Consider the following 22,177-nt stretch of genomic DNA (forward strand, 5'->3'; position numbering starts at 1 on the left):
ATAATATAAATTAAATACTAATATTAAATCTTTGCTGCAGAAACTTTCTAATGCCTGCGACTTCGGCTGCGTGAACGATGATAATTTAAAAAAAAACGAAATAGAGTAGAGAAATGTTTTAGTTGTTGCCAGTGACTTCTATGGATTTTTTTTACACATGGTGGCAAAAGGGCCAGGAATTCGCTGAAATAGCGAAGCGACCGCTGACCATAGACATCCGTAATTACGGATGCATTGCCTACCCTAAATAATGTATGTAAATAGTTTATTATTTTGATGGGTACAGTGAAATTGTAAAGAAATATTGTGGTGATAATAGCTTCAACTCTACATAATTCTCTATAGAGGCTTTTATTATCCAGAAAATAAGGTACCCATATAACATGATTATGAAGTAACTACTGAAAATTACAAATGAAGGATTGATTCGGAAAAACACCGATATAAACATCTGTTATTTCCACCAAGAATAGAGTAGGATAAGGATAGAGGGAAGAATTAATTCCAATGTAATGTTTAACCTGAATAAGAGTGAGTCCACGGTACAGCGACATTTCTCGCTTATAGAGATTTTTCTTTAACCCTAGTTTTTCGCTTATGGAGGTCGTCCGTCGGAGAACAAAGAATCTCGCTTGTAGAGTTATCGCGCTTATCCGGTTCTAGCTTATCCAGATTCGACGAAGATTATCAACATCAGAAGACAAAAAAACTTTCTACTTTAAATTGTGAATATGGACTTTAATATATTTTAAGGGTCTTTTTAGTTCAAACAAGTTTTATTACAACTCGAAATTCATAACAGTTTTTGTCTTCACATACCTGACGCGCGTCGAGAACCCGTCTGTAGGAAAGGTGAAATTATTTGACGACAAAAAATATGAATTCATGTGCAGTTTCGCTTTAAAACGTCTGTCTTGATTTTTCCCCTCAATAAAATTCGATTTTATAAAATATCAAAAAGCCATTCCGTGCGGTCGTTGGATACAAAGTACTATTTCTATTTCGGTAAGCGTTCAAGTAAATAATTTAGTAACGTCCATGCCTAAGCGTACAGTAAATCCTTTAATAAAGCTTCAAATTTATGTTTCGTGATTCGTTGGAGAAGAAGTAATACCAAGGTTTATTATCAGTTGTCTGCCATGTGGAAAATAAATGATAGTCGTCTAAAACTTTTTAAGTTGTTACATCAAAATATTTATTACAGCAATGTAAGAGACAGGCTAGCTTAGTGGATATACGTTAGATATTTTCAATTCATGTGTCTGAGTTGATAACCAGACAATTTTAAATTGTTTAAATTATTATTTTACCTTTTAAAAAATGATGTTTTGAAACAATCAAAGGAACATAATAATTCTTTTGGTAGTATGTTTTGAAATTTGCTGACTAATTAATATCAAAACAATTTTCGTTCTAACACGACAATGAATTTGCTCTGAATTTTAATTAGGTTTGCGGGCTTGAATTGGTATTGTTTTAGTCCTGTGTCGCAACATTGTACATAATTCTGTCTTCTATGATAATGGAGTTTAAAATAAGGTAAAGTTACTTTTTGGTACGTGTTTGTTAATTTTGTAAACAATTCGAACCACTCAGTTTAATAAATTAATTTAAGTTTTATAGTAATTAATTTATTTTATACTTGACATTAATTTTATTATATTGTTTTTAGTCCCTCTGTGATCTAAAATCAGTAATTAACTACAATTACGTTAATCTCTAGTTAGTACATAGGAATTTAAAGTAAGTTTCGTCGCAAAAAGTAACAAAATTTTAACGTATGTACATTTGGTGTATGAAAATTTTTTGGAAGCTTTTTATTGTTATATTTTCAACGCCGAAATAAAGCTTTTGAGTTTATTTCATAAAATGTAGGCAACAAATTTTCCTCACAAATATCGTTTTAATAACTCGTCCGAACATATTAAATTGGATTCTTTATAATTGTCGAAAGGCAACTTTGAAATTGTGTATATTGAAAACCGTTTACTTTATTACTTTTTATTCGAATAATTTTATTAAATTATTAATTAATACATACAAATACGAATTAATTCGGTTCAGAATTCTTACTAATCTCACAAATGTGTCTTATGAAAAATTACCTACGGCTAAGTAACTATTACAACTCAAGTTTTAGTTAACATAACTTTTATTTAAATCTGATAGATGTTAATTTACATAACGACTAACATAGTTTAACGGATGTTATCTGATTCCTTTAAATCATGTCTACATTGATACCCTAAAAGAGTTGGCAATGTAGAAGTTGTTTGACTATTTATGGATATATCGAAATACCTGGTTATGTGAATTGCATCTTTAGTTAGTAGTCGTTTAAATCTATGTTTCTATTTACATGATTACTCATCGTTGGTTTTTGAGACTAAAATTTCTGTATAAAACATATCGTAATCCCTGTCATTAACTTTGACAAAACAGAGATGACATGTTTGAAACGGGGATTGTTGTCTTAGAAACCCACAGTCGATGCTAGTAAAAGAAATTAGTTTGAAACATTTCATTAAATTCTAATTCAAACAAAGTTAAACAAAAGTCTTAGAGAGCATTCAAGTAAAGATAAATAATATAATATTAAGATAATAGAAGCGAGATTTGTAAAATAAAATAATACAAATTAAAAAAAAAATTATATTAAAATTCTAATCTATTTAGATTTTTTTACAAATCTCGCTTCAAATATTATATTTTAATAAAACAAATATTATATTTAAAGTTTAACAAGCTTGTTTGATATTATAATCTATATAGATGAATTAGAGATTAGAGTTTTGCAGGATTTTTTTTTGTTAGTTTGTGTGATGAATGTTGGAACTTTTATTTTTTTAGCAATGTTGATTTTTGTAGAAAAGCCTTTGCAACAATATATGGATATCGAATAGGAATACGAGTATGACGTTACACAGATGTTCGAGACATCAAATTGGTAGGCGCGATTTTTACTTTAATAAATCTAATAACACCTTTGTACACAGCTTTTATACTTCTACCAAAAATTATACTCTCAAAATAAATAATCCTTTCAAATGAGATAATAATAATTTACATACTAAGTAAAGCTGAACATTTTATACACCTAATTTTTTTTCTAATACTCCGTTTGTAGAATTCAATTAACACGAGTATTAAATACATTATATTTATAAGGTTAATTAGGTTATTATATTCCATCTAAATACGAGAAAATATTAAAGTTTGTATGTCTGTTCTCTATGTACTTTTAGACATTATTGATAAAGATAATTTGCAGCGAATGGCACGCCAAAAGTTACCAAAACCAAGTGTCAGATAGCTGTAGTGAGGGGACGTATGTAAGCTTTGATATTTTTTGTAGTGTTAGTGTTGCTTCGATACACCGGCACAGTGTTGATTTTCTCACTAACAGTACTGAAAAACCATTGATCAGATTAGGAATGATTTTTTTATAAGATAATATAATAACATACTTCTACAGAATCTCGCATAGGTTCAAAAATGTAGATGATCATCCCTATTTTACTATCGGTAGTTCAAACATACGGCTGGTCATCTTTTATAGTTAATATTCTGCACATTCGAATGAAAGGTTTTGAATCTTCATTGATAGTGCGTACAAAGTTCAAAGTGCGTTCAAAGGCACGACAAAGGAATGGAACAAGTTTGCCGGCTTCGGTATCAGTTTACTCATTAAAAATCAAACAATAATTTTGCACTATACATAGAAATTAAGATTTTTTAGAGTTAAACATTTAATTTATTATTATATAAATAGCTGTCACCACCGACTCTGTCCGCGCTGTATTAAATATAGGACTTGATAAGTAGCCTATGTTTTCTTCCAGATTATGTTCTACATCTGTGCCAAATTTCATCAAGTTCCGTTGAGCCGTTCCGGAGAATGCTTCAAACAAATATCCATCCATCCATCCATCCATCCATCTTACATTCGCATTTATAATATTAGTAAGATTAAATGAAATTTATACAAAACTTGTTATACGAATAATTCCAATTTCAAGATTAATTTTGGGCTACTTTACAAGACAAGTATAACGCTATTTGTAAGCAAATACGCTGCTTCAAATTTCGCATCATCACTTGCTATTATTTGGCGGAAGATAATTTTAACTCAAATCCATCAATTCATCCGTTTACCCGTCGCACGAAATTCTGATGAATTTACCATAGATGATAAAACATGGGACAGAACCGTTTTCATAGATTGTGTCACAGCCAGCTCACCAGTTAAATCATGCAGTTTTTTTTTTGTGAAATTTTTAATCTATGAATATTTTTGCTTGTAAATTTATGTCTTGTTGAAAAAAGTATTCAAGAAAATTATAATGAAAGATATTTTTTTCTTTGCAAAAAATTTCTTTGCCAAAATGACTTTCTTTATAAGATTTCACTAGTGAAGTACAAGGACTTTATTAAAATAACATAATTAAATTATACATCAAAAAAATTCAGTTGCAAAAAAAAATTTTCTTTAAATTTAAATGAGTTTTTTTAATCAGTTTTGTTAATGTGTAAAGTTTTCAAACTTCACTTCGAATACAAAATCTTTTTCAAATGTAAAAATGAGTGGCAGGAAAATAATTTTTTTGGATGGATGTACCGACAGGGGAAACCTACGCTATTACCAACTGGTTATGAAATAAAATGAAAGCGGCCGAGAATACGTTTTTAAATACTGCTAGTTTTAATTATAAAATATCAATTCTTTTGTTAATTAAACTTAAAATTGGTGCACAGGTATTTAATCAGTACAATAATCTTAATAAGTGAAGCATATCTTGTATCATAATTGAGCTCTGTATGGCTAAAATATGTGGAATGAAAACGGGTAAACTTGAAAGAAAGAGTACATTTATGAGCGTATTACTGTTAGTGTAATTCGTTTGTCAAAGAAAGAAATTTTTGCGAATGTAAATTACTATGTAATAGTGAATTGTCTATTACTAAACAAGTTCATGATATATATCAGGCTACAGTTTTTTAAATATAGTGAAATCGTAGTCTAACTCTATCATAATAAGAATGATTTGATGACTAGCTGTCGCCCGCGTTTCTGTCCGCGCGGAATTAAAAAATCGTAATAAGTAGCATATGTGTTCTTCCAGACTATTTTCCGAAATTTCATCAAGATCCGTTAAGCCGTTCCGGAGATACATTCTAAAAAAACATACATCCATCCATTCATCTAAATTCTAAACATTCGCATTTATAAAATTAGTAATATTAAAGGTAGGTTCTTTGTGTAGAAATAGTGAGAAATATTTACATAAGTGTTAAACTAAGGATAGTTCAGCATATCGTCCGCTATACGGCGTTATTCGTGAAATTTAGGCCAGAATAAGTTCGGTTTAAGTAACCCTGATGCTCATTCATCATTTCAAGTTCGTCGTTAGTAACATTGTTCGCGAAATAGTTTCTTTGGAGGTTTTTATACGTCGCGCTTTGATAATGTTAAATATTGCGTATATTATTTTTATTACGACAGTTCTCTCTTCACTTAAAAAGTTCAAAAGTCATTCTCTCTTAAAAAGTCTCGAAATGTGGTTTGTTGAATTGAAATATTAGCATTAAAGTGTACTGCAATATTTGATTTTCATCGATTTAAACTGCATTTAATACTAATTCAACATTTGAAATTGGTCGAATTATGCAGCAATGCGGGATATAGAAATGAACATTAGGTAATTCCCCTATTTCAATATAATGCATCATTTATGTTAAATGAATGGAATCATAATCGTACCGAGTATAAGAAATTTTATATTATTTAACCGTTACAACTTTTATTTCTTTAAAATATCGACATGCTTATGTATTATATCTTACTAATCTGACTAATATAATAAATACGAAAATTTAGATGAATGGATGGATGTTTGTTATGGTATCCCCGGAATGGCTCAACGTATGTTAATAAAACTTGACACAGATGAAGATATAGTCTGGAAGAACACATAGGCTTTTAATTAAGTTTTTTTTAATTCCGCGCAGACGGAGTCACGTGCGGCAGATAGTAAGGAATAGAAATTGTACGAAAAGAAACTAATGTAAGTAAATAACAAAGATAAGTGTAATAAATTATTTGAATTTATGGAAAATCCTTACAAATTACAATAATATATAGAAAGATCCTTGTCAGAGATAAATTATATTGTAATTTGAGAGTCTGCCTGAGTTAGACCCTAATCAAGTCCTTTAGAAAGGGTAGAGTGTTATGATTACATTGGAAAAAAGACGGTAAATAATTTTTACTTAAAGAATATTACTCAATAACAATCTAATTTAATTTATTACGAAGTTACGGAGGTGTTTGGATAAATTTAGTTCAAGATGGCGAAGCCACACATAAAATTGTATTTGTTTTATAAATGGCACGTCATCATGTAAAAAAAAAATATATAATGATTTTGACATTGATAATTTTAGTATAATCTGTTCATTTTGACACTGATGTATGTAAATACTACTTCATAGTTAATCATGAACACATTTAATTTCGCCGCTAAATACCGTCTACTTTACCCATTAATATTTGCTGCATCATGTGTCACAGACAATTCTGTGCCAGTGAGCCGGGCCATCTATCAATGTAGGCTTGGTCATTGGTCTGTTCATTATAGCGGTCTCAACCTTAGTAACCGACACATTGACGAAGGACTCATGTAATTGTAAAAAAAAATAACAGTACAACATTTCTATACTAATCTCTAACTGCAATGCCAAAGTTATCATATTTTCAATGAAATACTTTTATTGGAACTGATTAACTTTTTTTTTTAATTTTACATTAATCTGTTTTAAGGTTATACCAAGATATGTAGATTTACAATCTTTCCTGTGATTTAGAAACTTATAAGTGAATATACCGTTGATTGTTATTTATACACACATTAATTTAATTGAAGGAATGACAAGAATCTAGTAGTGAATATAGCTTACTTCACCCGGTGATAGCTATATTTCCAACATTGAAAGAAATTTTCAAATCAGTTCAGTAGTTTCGGAGCCTATTCAGTGCAATCAAACAAACGATTAAATGTTTAATTTTTTAATAATACTAAAATATAAATAGGAAATCATCCCTAAGAGAATCTTTTAAAAATAAATTATTTAAAGAATCAAGTTTTCAAGACTAGATTGTGTTTACGTAATTGTCACGATACAAGCGGAATAAGCCAAGAACACTAGCCTCTTAAGCTGTTTTAGAAAGACAAGCAATTACTTATCTAAATTGGTGTATTTAATAATACTTAGTAAGGATAGCTGAGACACTATGAGTTCGGGATACGGATTTATTTTCTGTGGTATCTGATTACCTCAACATTTGTTAAAAGTAAGTTTTTTTTAGTAGGAATCGATACATAAATTAAGACCTTTAATTGATCTAACAAGTTCTTATTAAAAGAAGATTAACAGTTATAGTTTTTAACTTTATGGAGTTAATCGAACTATTATACCAATGGTCATTCAATTAAGTCCGTAAAAGGTTTTATCGTATAAATTGTTTACTTGGATAAAGGTTGAGAATTTTAAATTTCTGAGGAGTACTTAAAAATGTTTATAAAATTATAAAATATTTATGTTTAAAACGATTTGTAGAGTTTGCAACTTTAGGAAGTAATTTTATTTGCTCGCATTAATCGTGTTGTGGTATATTTTATTTATTTTGTTTAAATATATTTTTTATGTTTCAAATATTTACTATCTTACAAATGGCACAACAGCTTTTTTATTTCTAAAAACAAAAACTTAATTATAAAAAGTGGAGCGTTAAATAATTTGCAAAGTTATCTTAGTCGTAAAATAATTTTCGGCACAAAGATAATACGAAGTAATAATACTCAAGCAGTGGGTTGGACTTCTGAATTTTGTATTTGATGAAATTAAATTTCAACAGATGTTATATTATTTGCGAAAAATTTGAATTAGTTTAAAAGTAAACTGTAAAATGTCAAAAACTAACCACAAAATACTGTTATTAAAGGCATTTTCAAATGAACCTCTTTCAAAAGGTATTGAAAATTGAAAACTAAAATTTCAAAGCTAGTTTCGTAGTTCATTAGGTGTGTATGTGTGATGTATGTATTTATGATGACATTTCTTACTATAAAAAAATAATAATAAGTAGCCTATGTATTTTTCCGGACAATGTTCTACGCCTTTGCCGAATTTCATCAGAATCCGTTCAGCCGTTCCGGAGATACCTTCAAATAAACATCCATCCATCCATCTAAACATTCGCATTTATAATATTAGTAAGATATGACATTTAAATCAATCACTTCATCTGTAATTAATTTAAATCTCGAAATCATTAAATGAAGATTAAGGCTTTATGATTGTTGTTTATGTTATAGGTTCCCTTAATCCATAAACATTAACGGACGTTCGTTTAATTGAGTCTAAATAAGGATTTATGCCATGAATAAGTTATAAAGATCCCATTTAAGTGATACTATACCACTTTACGTTATATTCAAATTAATTTTAGCAAAACTGGAATGTCGTTGAAGGAAATGTAATTTAAAACAAAATAGTCGACTTCAAAAAAATAACAATCTCAAACAAAATGCACTCAAAAGTAACCTAAAAAAAAGAATTTCAAACAAAATGCACTCAAAAGTAACATAAAAACACAATTTCAAACAAAATGCACTCAAAAGTAACCTAAAAAAACCAATTTAGAACAAAATGCACTCAAAAGTAACATAAAAAAACAATTTCAAACAAAATGCACTAAAAAGAAACAAAATAATGTCATGAAAACTCTCTAAACTCTAGTAGTTAGTAGTAGGGGCTCAGTTTTCCGCAACTCCACGACAAGCGCGTATTTTGCGTGTCTCTAAACTCTAAAGAAAGTTCTCTTCTTTCTTGTAACATGTCTATATTGTATAATTATTGTTATTTCGCAGTCGGTGTCGGTAGGACTTTCCTATTTGATATGTGTGTAATTCAATTCTAAAACTAATTTAGAATGCAGCAGATAACCACTTATCCTTTAAACAATGAAATAATTATCAAAATCGGTATACAAATTGAAAATTAACGAACTAATACATCGTAGCGTGCCTATAATTTTGTCCAGCCGCGCGCCGCAGTAGCATTTTTCGAATGCGCGTAGTTTTTAATTATTTAATATCTCCCAAACTATTGATCAGAATTACATAGTTTAAAGGCTAATGTAATCTGCATTTAATACTCTAGCCATCAAACATATTTATTTGGATAAGGATTCATATCGAATATAATATAATAGCGCCGTAAGCTTACGACGCTGTTTTTCGTGTGCATTTTAATCGAAGTTTGTTCACAATAACATGGTTTTTGTGAGACATCCATAGATGATAGATATATGCCACCGAAGACTTTTATTTAGAAAATTTAAGGATCTATAATTACTCCATACATCATTTTTATGTAAGTCATATAGTTTGACCTACGTAAGCCCAGAAAGCAAAATTGTGCTTTTCGTGTAGCATTTTTCGTTTCCGCGTAATTTTATTCTTACGATATCTCCTAAACTATTAGACAGAATGATATAGTTTCAATTGCAAATATAATCTACATTAAATTCTCTTGATAATGAACATGTTTATTTACATAAGGGTTAATACTGAACTCGAATAATAGCGTCGGAAATAGGGCATGAATTTAATTGATGTTTCTGAAGAAAAAAATGGTTATTGTGAGAAAACTATAAAATATAGATATATGCTATCGCGAACTTTTAATTAGCACATTTAAACAGCTACAATTCGCCATACATAATTTTATGTAGGTCCTATAGTTTAGCCTACGTAAGCGCTGAAAGCAAAAATGTCCCTAAGTTTCGCAACAAATTTTGAAGCTATATTCAAAATCTACTAGTCTTCTAGTTATTTAAAAAAAAAAAACAAAAAAATGGGACCCACCTGCAAGCACTTCCTATCGATTAAAATATTTTTCATCAAAATCGGACCACCAGGGGCGGAGTTTCGCGGTAACACACATAAAAAAAAAAAAATACAGTCGAATTGATAACCTCCTTCTTTTTGAAGTCGGCTAAAAAATAATTGAATCATATAACCTAATAGTTGCAATTGCAGGTTAAGTAATTACATCAAGACTTAATAAGTATTCAAGTCAATTTAATTACATATAACCGCTGGTTTCGCTGGAACATACTTTTGGAAAATGAATCAATTTTCAAAATTTTCAAATTTTCAATATTTTAGGTTATTATTGTATTGTAAATAAATAAATAAATAAAAATAATAATAAAGAAATTGAGAGGGATGACAAATTTTTGTACAGTTATTCAGCATTGAAAAATCGTCGTCGTCACCTCCAATATGTCCTCACCGAGGGGGTCGGAACTATCCCAATGTAGACTAGACCTTTGTGAACACCCCACTGTGCAGTTTAACGGACTTCACACATATCTTTGAATATTTTCGCAGATATGTGCTGGTGTTTTCCTTCACCGTAAGAACCTCGGATAAGTACATATACGAAAATCGAAATACACATTGATACCTGGGTAGAATCGAACTTGGACGTTTAGTAGTGCATGCTCATGCTAACAGCATTGCCAAACTTCAAAGGTTAAAAGGACCGTGGTCAAGAAGAACATTTTAATCAAGAGACAAAACTTTCTTTAACATCCCTTTTCGTATACCTCATTGGTCCTTAATTCATTGGTCATTTAAATTTCAAAGCATTGATTGGTTAAATGAGAATGAATAATGTATGAAATGGGGATTTGGATTATTTAATATATCAGAATTCGTAGCCACACTTACCTTGTCACTATCAATACAACAAGTACGTCCACTGTTGGGTTTTATTGGATTAAAAATTTACTCAGAATTATAGTATTTGTGTCAATTTGATATAGAACTAGTTCTAGTTATTTTATTTGAAATGCGAAGAATTCCTTTGATTATTTAAAATAAAAATAATGTAAACTAAAAATTATTTAAATATGGAATAAATAATGTTAAAAGAAATTTCTATTTGCAATGTAACATTTGATTTGTGTTCGCTAACAAATAAAACTTTTCAGACAACTTAAAGTATATTTTTCGTAACAAACCGTTATTTATACGATTATTAGGCACGATGAAAATTATGTCTTCCGCTGCTATTCAAGATATAATTCTCCTTTAGAATGTGAATAATGTAGCTCCAATGGCATCTTATGTCTAAAATATATCGTGTATACTTGACACTGCCTGTCTAGTCTGGGAAATCTATTGCTTTTTTCTTTCACATACTTTATTAACAACAATATCTAAACATAAAATTATAAGAAATCTGTAAATACCCAATCATATTATGCCTTGATTCATTTGAAAATAAACAATTGAATTTTCTATAACAAATTCCGTAAATTTTATTTCAACACATTAATTCACTAGAAATAGAACACGTTTTCGTGGCAACGAATAACAATTGCCAAATGTACTTTAAGAATTCCTACTGTACAAAATAGTTCTTATCAATCTTGATACATTACTATGGTTATTATTTGTGCGGCGTCACTGTTTAGTCCAAAAGTCGTAATATCTTATACATGACGTAAATTTCCTAAACTAGTAACTAGCTAACTAGAAAAAATACGTGGTATATTTGACATTTTAAAAGTATCTTTTTTCAACACAACTAAACAGTTATCCGTAACATAGAGACATAAAATTTGGAAGAGTCCTTTGTGCTTCTACTCATTTCAGTAGCAAGTAATACACTAAAAAGATGACGTCACGAACGATTACCAAAAACTTCATAGAAGACTTACCGTAGCTGTAAAGCGGCGGAACACGATACTTGACCGCGGCAGTGCAGGCCACAGCTCCCGTGCCCCCGCCGAGTTGCAGTCCGTGTGTGATTATTTGCACCAACGTTCCGACGACCGTGATCGTCCAACCCCAACCACCTTCGGGGTAGTAACGACGAGCGAGCGTCAGCGCTGCCCGCGCACGTAACGCAGCTGCTGTTTCAATACCCACTGTTGCACCCGCACTAGCACACCTAACATCACAGATACACTATTAGATGTAGTCGAAGTAAATCATCACCTGGTCCTTATACCTTAGGTAGTACCGAACAATCTGTTCCAAAATAATAATCATGTCATAATGGTTTCAAAATTATTTATCTAAAGATTATTCTGCATTTTTTAATGAATGAAATATTTTCACTGATTATGACAAAATTATATAAATAGGATAGAATGTTGGAGGGCCAGTTGATAAATAACTTCTAACTACGAAACACAATACACAACACTAACCGACGAAATTGAGTCACTTCACGAGCCGCTTCGTAGCCTACACTTTTAGAGCGACCTCGCTCCGCATACTTATTCTGTCGTTGTTGGAAATTAACTCGAGAAACACCACAAGTACATAACAATTCTTCAGCCGTCAGTCTCGGCGTGGTCCGCTTTGGTGTGAACTTTTCACGACAGTTGCACTCCGGAGTTCGCCAGGAGAGAAGGCGTTCCAATAAAGTCTTTCTGCGAGCTTTACTAGTGCCGTATTCTGGATTTGTTTGGACCACATCAGCATGTACAGAGTTGTTAGTGTTGCTGTCTTTTGCGTTACCACCGTTTGATTTTTCAAAAACAAGTTTTTTCCGGATCTCGTTCTTACTAGACCCAAATTCTGATACCAAATTATGAGTGACAGTTTCTCTATTGATTGTTTTACCATTGCACGATTCATTAATAGTAGGCAAACCATTGGTAATTTTTTCAACATCTGTATAAAGTGATTTCCATGTTGCTATAACTTCTTCTAATTTAGGTGGGTCATTAAAATCGGGAATGGTGCTGGAGTCTGGTAGTTTAGCTTTAGGCGGAGAGGATGGAATTGAATCAAGCGCAACTGGCGCCTCCCGAAGCCGGCCAGGCAAACTGTCACAGCGGCGTAATGTCATTGTCTTGTTTTTTAGTTGATATCATTTTTAAAACTCCAGTTTCGCTTTCATTTGTCACTTGATAACAACAGTTAATCTGAAAAGAAACAATTGAAGTTTATTTTTAAACTGTAAATGCCTCTTCTGTAAATGCCTCTTCAAGGCAAACAGTGACTACTCAGTCACAAAAAAAATATATTTTAAAGTTCTATCCAAATATCCTAAGATCTGATTGAAAAAGACTCATTTCATTGATCGTTTAGGGTATATTTATATTTCGCTTAAAAATGGCTATAATGGAAAAGATAAATTTCATACCTTATTTAACACCTGACGTTATTTATACGAGTATGTAATGCTGTGTATATTTTACAAACCTCAGAAATGTTAATTAAATTAGCATAAATGAAGATTAATTAAATTAGCTATTATTATATTTCTATAAGAACCAGTTAGAAAAGCACAAAGAACCAGACATAATTCCAAGATCACTCAAGACCGCCCACGAAAGCGCTTCTTACCTTTCTTTGTATTTAACAAAGAAAATATTATTATTAGAATGGAGAAGAGAAATATTAATTTAAAATATCTCAAAGTAATTCATGAATATATGTGCGATTGTGCAAAGACTCTTTGAAGGTATTTATTAAATTTAGAAAACTAGAATTGATATTCAAAAAAAAATGGATTCTAACACTATTTAGTCAGCAGCTGACCGAGGCTCGAACCTACCCAAATTAGGGATGAATAGGCCATAGTTAACCACGCTGGCCCAGTGCGGGTTGGTAGTTGACTTCACACATATCTTTAAATTTCAAGGCCGATATGTACAGTTTGTAACACGATATTTTCTTTCATTGTAAGAACGCCGGATAAATGTTCATATCTAATTTGAAAATCCAAAAAAACACATTGTTACATTGCGGGGATCGAACTAGGACGTTTAAATTTGGGTCCGATACAGTCAAGCGCGTATCAACTGCGCCATCTACGCTACGTATGCAAATTATACTATACTCGTTGTCACCCGCGACACAGTCCACGCGGAATTAAAAAAAAAACTTAATTAGTAGCCTTTGTGTTCTTCCAGACTATTTTCTACAACTATGCAAAATTTCAGCGAAATCCCTTTTGCCGTTCCGGAGATACCTTCAAACAAACATCCATCCATCCAAACATTCGCATGTATAATATTAGTAAGATTTGAATCAATCTTACATGTAACCTAATTTGACATAAAAAGAGAATGAAATTAATAGAGACTTCAAACACATTACTAAACCCATATCTAAGTTATTTTTAGCCTACTTGATGCAAAGTTGAGTTAGCGGTAGTTTAAATTTTCGAAGAAGCGAAGTCCTAAATTCAAACTTTCGAACTGTGTTTAAAAAGTAATAAGTTAGTACTACAACATAAAAACTTTTTCTTTATTTACAATACTTTCGAAATTAGTAATTCGGAATGAAAATTTAATCCATTCGTAGTACAATAACGTAGTTTACATTTAGTAGTTAGAAGAAAGGTGAAATAACAGATTGCAAAATTCGAGTAATTTAAAGAATAGAATTAAAAATAAACGAACAAATTGGATATTTACAAACAAAATTAACGCAGCATTCACAACTTTTCAGACAGTTATCTATACATTGTCTACAATTACACGAACTGAACTTTGCTCTCTGTACTAAGACATGCAAAATGTATTTTAATTTATACGTACTACGAAAACTTTATCAGTAACATACCTTACATTAAAACAAATGGTCTGTTTGTCATTTATTATCATAGACCCTCAATTATTATAAAAACTGTGCTTTCCTTAACCAGTAGGAGCAAAATGTTACATAAATGAGGTTCTACTATACAGATCCTTTCCATTCTGCACACATAATTATGTGATGCTCACTATGATTTTTCTTGTTACATTGAATTTCTCGTTTTCATTTCATCGAAATTATTATAACCCGTAGCTTGATTTGCTTTAAAAATTATAATAGTTTGTTCATGTATTTAACTACTAGCTCATACCCGCGACTCCGTCCGCGCGGAATAAAAAATAGAAAACGGGGTAAAAATTATCCTATGTCCTTTTCCTGGTTCTAAGCTACCTGCCCACCAATTTTCAGTCAAATCGATTCAGCCGTTGTTGAGTTATAAATAGTGTAACTAACACAACTTTCTTTTATATACTCGTATATAGATGTTATGTGTGTTAAATCAAATACGATATTACTTTGAATCTGCAACCTTATTGCATGATTACATTTCCCTGAAGAAAACCTAACGTGTTCTTTGATCTGTCTTGCATATTTATCTCGTAGCTCCATATGTCTACGCATCTTCATTACATATATTTATCCGAGTGTGTGTTTACTTGCTTATTTTTATGTATTTTTATTTACTACATTAAAAACTTATTCTATTAACTACATTTGTATAAATTTAATTGTGCAGTGAAGAGTCACTGCAGTAATACTGCAGTGACTCTTGTATTGGTACATATTGTTATCCTATACAATCTCGTGGAAAAAAAGAAGACAAAAATACTTAATGTTTTAACAACTATTTCAGTAATTCCACTTTAATCTGCAATCGAAGTTTTTAATTGTTACTTAATTAATTATTTTGTTTCGTATAAAATCTACACCAAAGGTTACTCTCAATCGCTATTTATCAACTAAGCGTGGCAGTTAGTGTAATCTTATAAAAGTATGTCCACATTTATCATGAGCTCATTGGAGCGAAAAATGTGTAATGTTAATGAAATCGCAGCTAATTCGTTGTAAGGAGTAGAGTGAGGCTATTTGTTACCGCGACAGGCTACGTTATTTTCGTCGTGACACTCCGGCATTGATTAATTTGTCTATTTAAATTATATCAAAGGGAGCAAGGAAATGTGTTTGTGAATTTCTTTTCTACTAGACGATAACATTTAATAGTCGATTTGAAAAAGACAAAAGATTATCTTTGATTTCTATGATAAATTCTTTGGCATTAAGCTTTAGTTCAAAACAAGAGACATATTATTTTCGTGCATAATTCCTCTGATTTAAGAGTAATGACGTTTTTTTTTAAAGTCTGACATTCGAAATTATTAAAATAATTTCAGAAAATCAATATTAGAAAACTCAGACGTGAATAGTCAAGTTACATTTTTATTAAAAACTAGCTTTTACCCGCGACTCCGTCCGCGCGGAATAAAAAATAGAAAACGGGGTAAAAATTCCTATGTCCGTTTCCTGGATCTAAGCTACCTGCCTACCAATTTTCAGTCAAATCGATTCAGCCGTTCTTGAGTTATAAATAGTGTAACTAACACGACTTTATTAATATATATATATATATATTATAAAACGAAGTGTTAGAACAAAAAATAAATGCTATATCTCAAAATATATTAAGTAATCGCCTCGAGATCCACGGTTTACAAGAACAGAAGGACGAAAATATTATGTCTGTAACGAAATTAATATGCTCAAAATTAAACCAACGGCAAGATGCTATCTTAGAGGTCTACCGAAAAAAGATTAACAAACGGAACTCAAATATTACTAACCCCACCCCAATCGTGGTTGTCCTGTCTCACGGCGAAGAAAATAAATGGCTGAGCTCGGCAAGGAACACCATCATAAATTGCAAAGACATAGGACGCAGCGATGATTCAAGAATACGAATACGCGAATCGCTTACACCAAATAATTCATTTTTACTATGGAAAGCTAAGGATACTCTCCTGCGAAACGGGTTGTGCAAGTTCGTTTGGTACAAGAAAGGATCAATCTTCGCTAGACGTACAGAGACTGACAAACCTCATATTATTAGATCTACTGAGGACATTGAAAGATTGGAGTCAACGCTAAAAAGTCAAAACAATACCCAATGAACCGCTACTATAGAAGAAACTAACCTGGACAACTGGAATGATTTTATTAACAACACATCTCACAGTAAACCAAACGCGTTAATTATCTTCCATGTAAACATCAGATCAATTATCAAAAACTTTCCTCAACTTGAGTATATTATAACGAATAGCACGAAAATTATAAGTATTATTGCTATAACGGAAGCGAATATTTCAGCGGACTGCACTAATTTATTTAAACTCGAAAACTACGAAATGTACTATGAATTGCGTGACAAGAGAAGAGGTGGCGGAGTTATTCTATATGTGCACAATAGTTTAAAATTTAACAGAAGACCTACAAATACTCTTTCGTTCGAGTGTATCACAGGTACGATAACTACAAGTTATGACTACAAGACGGACATCTGTGTGGTGTACAGGCCGCCGAACTTAAGTAAGCCACTTTTTGTTTACGAATTGTCGCGACTAATCAAGTTATCCCCATCTAAGACCAATTATGTGCTTATAGGTGATATGAACATTGATATATCACAATGTAACACCCTCACCTTACAATATTTAAATGTATTGAGCGAGTTAGGATTAGAATCGGGAATCAGTCAATATACGCGAGTGGAATTAAAAAATGATCGCATTACCAAAACATGTATAGATCATATTTTTATCCGTGCGTCGTTACTACAAAATAACACTGAACGATTCATAAAAACTGCAGTTGTAAACAATGCGATCGCCGACCACTTCATTACCGGATTAGTCATTGTCGATAACTGTAGTATAGTGCGGAATAGGCAAAACGTACTTAAACTCGATAAAAATAAAGTCCAACCTCTATTGCGCGATATTGACTGGAGCCCGGCGCTTGCATACGAAGACCCTAATGACGTATTGAATTTTATTTTAGAGAAGTTTAACATTGTTTATGATAAATGCAGATATATTTGTAATGTAAAATTAAATAAACGTGGACTTTGTAATTGGGTAAATAACAGAATGCTTTATATGTGTGCTAAAAGAAAGGAGTTGCTAAAAATTTGGTTAAAAGATATGAGTAATAAAGAGAACAAATTATTATACAATAAATATAGAAATAAAACAAATAAATACATTAACAACTTAAGAAACAGAGCAATTAAAAAAGATGTACAGAGTAATTTTCATAACCCAATAAGATTATGGCAAATTATAAATAAATTATGTGGAAAAATAACTAAATCGTTAGATGACACAATTACAAAGTCCTTTTCAAACTGTAAGTTACAAGACCTAGTAAATAACTTTGCTCGAGAATTTAGAAATAATGTTAAAAATATTAGCTACTCTTGTAATAATCCATTGTTAGATGAACAAAAATATATAAATCGTCCGGAAACTACAATGAGATTAAAAAAGGCAAAAATTGAGGTTGTTGAGACTATAATAAAAAATCTGAATATTAATAAAAGTCCAGGTTATGACGGCATACGTGCCTCGGACATTAAATATGTATGTGAACAATTAACTCCTGTAATAACACATCTTATAAATGTATGCATAGCGAAAAGTACTTACCCAGATAAGTTAAAAATTGGTGTTATAAGACCAATACACAAAAAGGGTGCTTTCAATGTTTTTAATAACTATAGGCCAATCACAATTCTCTCTTGTATAGATAAAATTATAGAAAAGTATATCGGCAATGAATTGTGCATGTATCTAATTAATAACAACATAATAGACGAACGTCAATATGGTTTTCAAAAAAATAAAAACACAACGCAACTATTATGTAAATTCACGAATGATGTTAACAGTTACCTGAATGAAAAGAAGCATGTACTTGCAATGTTTATAGATTTTAGTAAGGCATTTGAAACTTTAAAATTCTCAACTTTATATGAGAAACTCGCACAAAATGGCATACAGGGACCTCTTTTAGATTTATTTAAAAATTACCACAACAACCGATTAACGACATTAAAGATAAATAACGTTTTTAGTGATTTTATTCCAACTGAAGAAGGCACCGCTCAAGGTTCTGTACTGGGCCCGACGGAATACCTACTATATTGTAACGACTTGTGTAACGTACTAACTGAGGGCTCTGTATACCAATTTGCTGACGATACTTGCATTGTTGTAGCAGATCAATGCCTAACGAACGCAATAGACAAAATGCAGTTAAATTTTGATTTGTTATGCAAATGGGCTCACGATGTAGGCTTGGTCATAAACCACGAAAAAACTAAGCTCATGCACATACATTCCTCTCATATTAAATCATTAATCAAACCTTCCATAACAGCACATTCCCACCAATGCCTACACCGACAAACACCCGTTTGCAACAAAGGTTGTACCTTAATTGAAACTGTCAAGGAACATAAATACTTAGGACTTATTGTAGATAGTAAGCTTAACTGGAAGCCACATATAGATTACGTTTGTAAAAAGCTAAGATCAGTTCTTTCTAGGCTGTCCCTACTCAGACAGAAATTACCGTATAAGATTTTGAGAATGTTGTACAACGCGCTGGCCGACGCTGTCATTGGCTATGGGTTGAGCAGTTACGGCAGAACATACAGTAGCTATATAAATAATGTATATTTGTTGCAACTAAAAATACTTAAAATAATCATACCAAAGCATTTAAAAAAATCATGCAATGAGCAGAATATTTTCCGTTACTGTAACATTTTAGATATCCATAAAAAAATTAAATTGTATACTATTTGTGATGAAATAGATAACTTACCCCAATTAAAACTAAATCAAAGGCCTAACCAGTTACGAAATTTACCTAATGTACCCAAATATAAATTACCTACTTACAATAATGTATATGGTATGCGCAATTGGCAATATCTCTTGCCGCAGCTGCTCAACGAACTAGAAAGCGATGTGCTTGACCAAATCGTTAAAAAGCCAACAAAATGTAAAAGTACCTTGAAATCGGCACTTCTAACTCAATAATTTATATTTATCATACAATTGTCAATCAAACGGTTTTTATGATCTGAAAACAGTTTAATCTTTCTCAGTAAAATTATTGAAATGAAGTAAAGGACGTCTGTAATATTCTTAATTTGTTGATTGTAATAAACTAAGCGACCAGTGAGTACACTTAAACCCTGTGGGTTTTCGTACTGCTGCCTATTATAAATTGTATTGATTCTAAATTGTTTTGTACATTAAAATAAAAAAAAAAAAAAAATATATATATATATATATATATATATATATATTAGGGTGATTCAAAAAAAATTTTTAATTTTTTTTTTTTAACCGATACCCTCTCAAATGTTTCTATTTGACATAAAAAAAATTCTCACCAAACCCGAGCCCTATAGCTCAACTCTAAGGGGTCGCTACTGTTTTTTTATTTTCCCATTTAATTAACATGGGAAAAATCGTTTTTTGTTTTAAATTGAATTTACACATAATTAACGCAATTTTTTATAAAAAACAATTTTATATTCTTAAAGTAGAGTCTTCGAGCTTTCCAAAACTCTATTACAAAGTACAATTATCTTTACATAAAGACTAATTACAGCTATTTAAAAATCACTAAATTTCGAAATTTGAAAAATGGTTGGAAATATTTTTTTTTTTGCACAATCCTCAAAATTTTTACTTAAACTATTAGTAAGCATTGAATTTTTATATATTACAAATTTCGAAAATGTTTTTTAGTACGTTGTGTAGGTTGCAGCACACATGATATCAATAAGATAAATGAATTAAGTGTATGATTACAAGTAATCATGGAATATAATTTTGTCACATATTTTTATATTAATAATCTAAATAAAAAATTGAACATGTTCATTCTAGTTAATAGTTTTTTATTAATGATAATTAGAGTACAATGTAGCAGTTAAGATAAATACGCCTTTCTGATATGCTATTAATTTGAATTATTCTGCATTAACAAGTGTTGTTTAAAATAATTCCAAGCATTTTTCAAATTTCGAAATTTAGTGATTTTTAAATAGCTGTAATTAGTCTTTATGTAAAGATAATTGTACTTTGTAATAGAGTTTTGGAAAGCTCGAAGACTCTACTTTAAGAATATAAAATTGTTTTTTATAAAAAATTGCGTTAATTATGTGTAAATTCAATTTAAAACAAAAAACGATTTTTCCCATGTTAATTAAATGGGAAAATAAAAAAACAGTAGCGACCCCTTAGAGTTGAGCTATAGGGCTCGGGTTTGGTGAAAATTTTTTTTATATCAAATAGTAACATTTGAGAGGGTATCGGTTAAAAAAAAAAATAAAAAATTTTTTTGAATCACCCTAATATATATATAGATAAACCTCCATAGAATAGCGACCCAAATTAAAAAAAGAATGGAATGCTATTAGCATTATTTAAATACCTAAAAGACGGTTAATAGAATTGAAACGTACAAGCATTTAAATTATGTTGGCGTATTCAAGCTGATAGCAAACGACTCTCGGATGCTAGACAGTTTGCAGATATTACTAATGACGCTGTATAATCCTACGTTATGATAACTCCTTGAAATTGTCTTGATAATTTAGCTATATTAGTATACTCGTACTATCGGTCGCACTCGTCTTTGTCAGCGTAGAATTAAAAAAAATACTCGTAACAAACGTGGCTTTGCGGTCAGTCATAAAGACAGAAAGACAAACAAACAAATCAGCATCGTAAATACATCATGTGTGCGAAATATGACTATTTTTTGGATATTAAATACAGACACTACAATTTTATCTAATATATAAAATTCTCGTGTCACAGTTTTCGTTCCCGTACTCCTCCGAAACGGCTTGACCGATTCTCATGAAATTTTGTGAGCATATTCAGTAGGTCTGAGAATCGGCCAACATCTATTTTTCATAACCCCCCCCCCCCCCCCATTTTTTAACTGCGCGCGGACGGAGTCGCGGGCAACAGCTAGTTAATATATAAAAATATAATATGCAAAAAAAGTATAACTGATGAAATTCGATTAACATAACATATTTGAAGTTTGAATCCATTAATTCACTTTAATCGATGTTTTTAAGCAGTTCACCTCACTATGAAGCTAAAATTGATACATGTCAAATTAAATTGGCCCAATATGTAAAGGTATTCTGATTATGTCAATGACATTGCATATGACGGCATAACTTCAAAGGTATACAAGACAATTATTGCCAGCGCACTCTTTGCCAATAAATAACGTTCAACTAACTTCTAGTAGTAACAAGAAAATATGTTGCACGTTGTTAACATTGTTTTAAAGCTGTAATATAAATGGCTCTCTAGGGTATTGCAGTTTCAAATAAATAAGTAAGTTTTTCGTTATTTTATAATTTTGGGATAGAATAACTGAAGCATCCAAAATACTTAAATGTTTAAAATTAACACTTAAAGTAAACATCACTTTTCAAAAAAAAA

At 31.0% G+C, this 22,177-nt stretch overlaps 1 protein-coding gene across 2 annotated transcripts in view; it reads right to left on the bottom strand.

Moving 5' to 3' along the window:
- LOC106714260 overlaps positions 1-22,177 on the bottom strand; it is a 115,907-nt gene that overhangs the window by 84,434 nt on the left and 9,296 nt on the right. For both annotated transcript variants that reach the window (XM_045679902.1, XM_045679901.1), the window contains exons 2-3: positions 12,290-13,012; positions 11,795-12,027 (exon numbers count right to left, since the gene is read on the bottom strand). In XM_045679902.1, coding sequence (XP_045535858.1) covers positions 11,795-12,027; positions 12,290-12,936 — 880 coding nt within the window. In that variant the 5' untranslated portion in view covers positions 12,937-13,012. The remainder of the gene's footprint in view (positions 1-11,794; positions 12,028-12,289; positions 13,013-22,177) is intronic.

Source organism: Papilio machaon, chromosome 11 (assembly GCF_912999745.1).
Source record: "Papilio machaon chromosome 11, ilPapMach1.1, whole genome shotgun sequence".
NCBI classification, from domain to species: Eukaryota; Metazoa; Arthropoda; class Insecta; order Lepidoptera; family Papilionidae; genus Papilio; species Papilio machaon.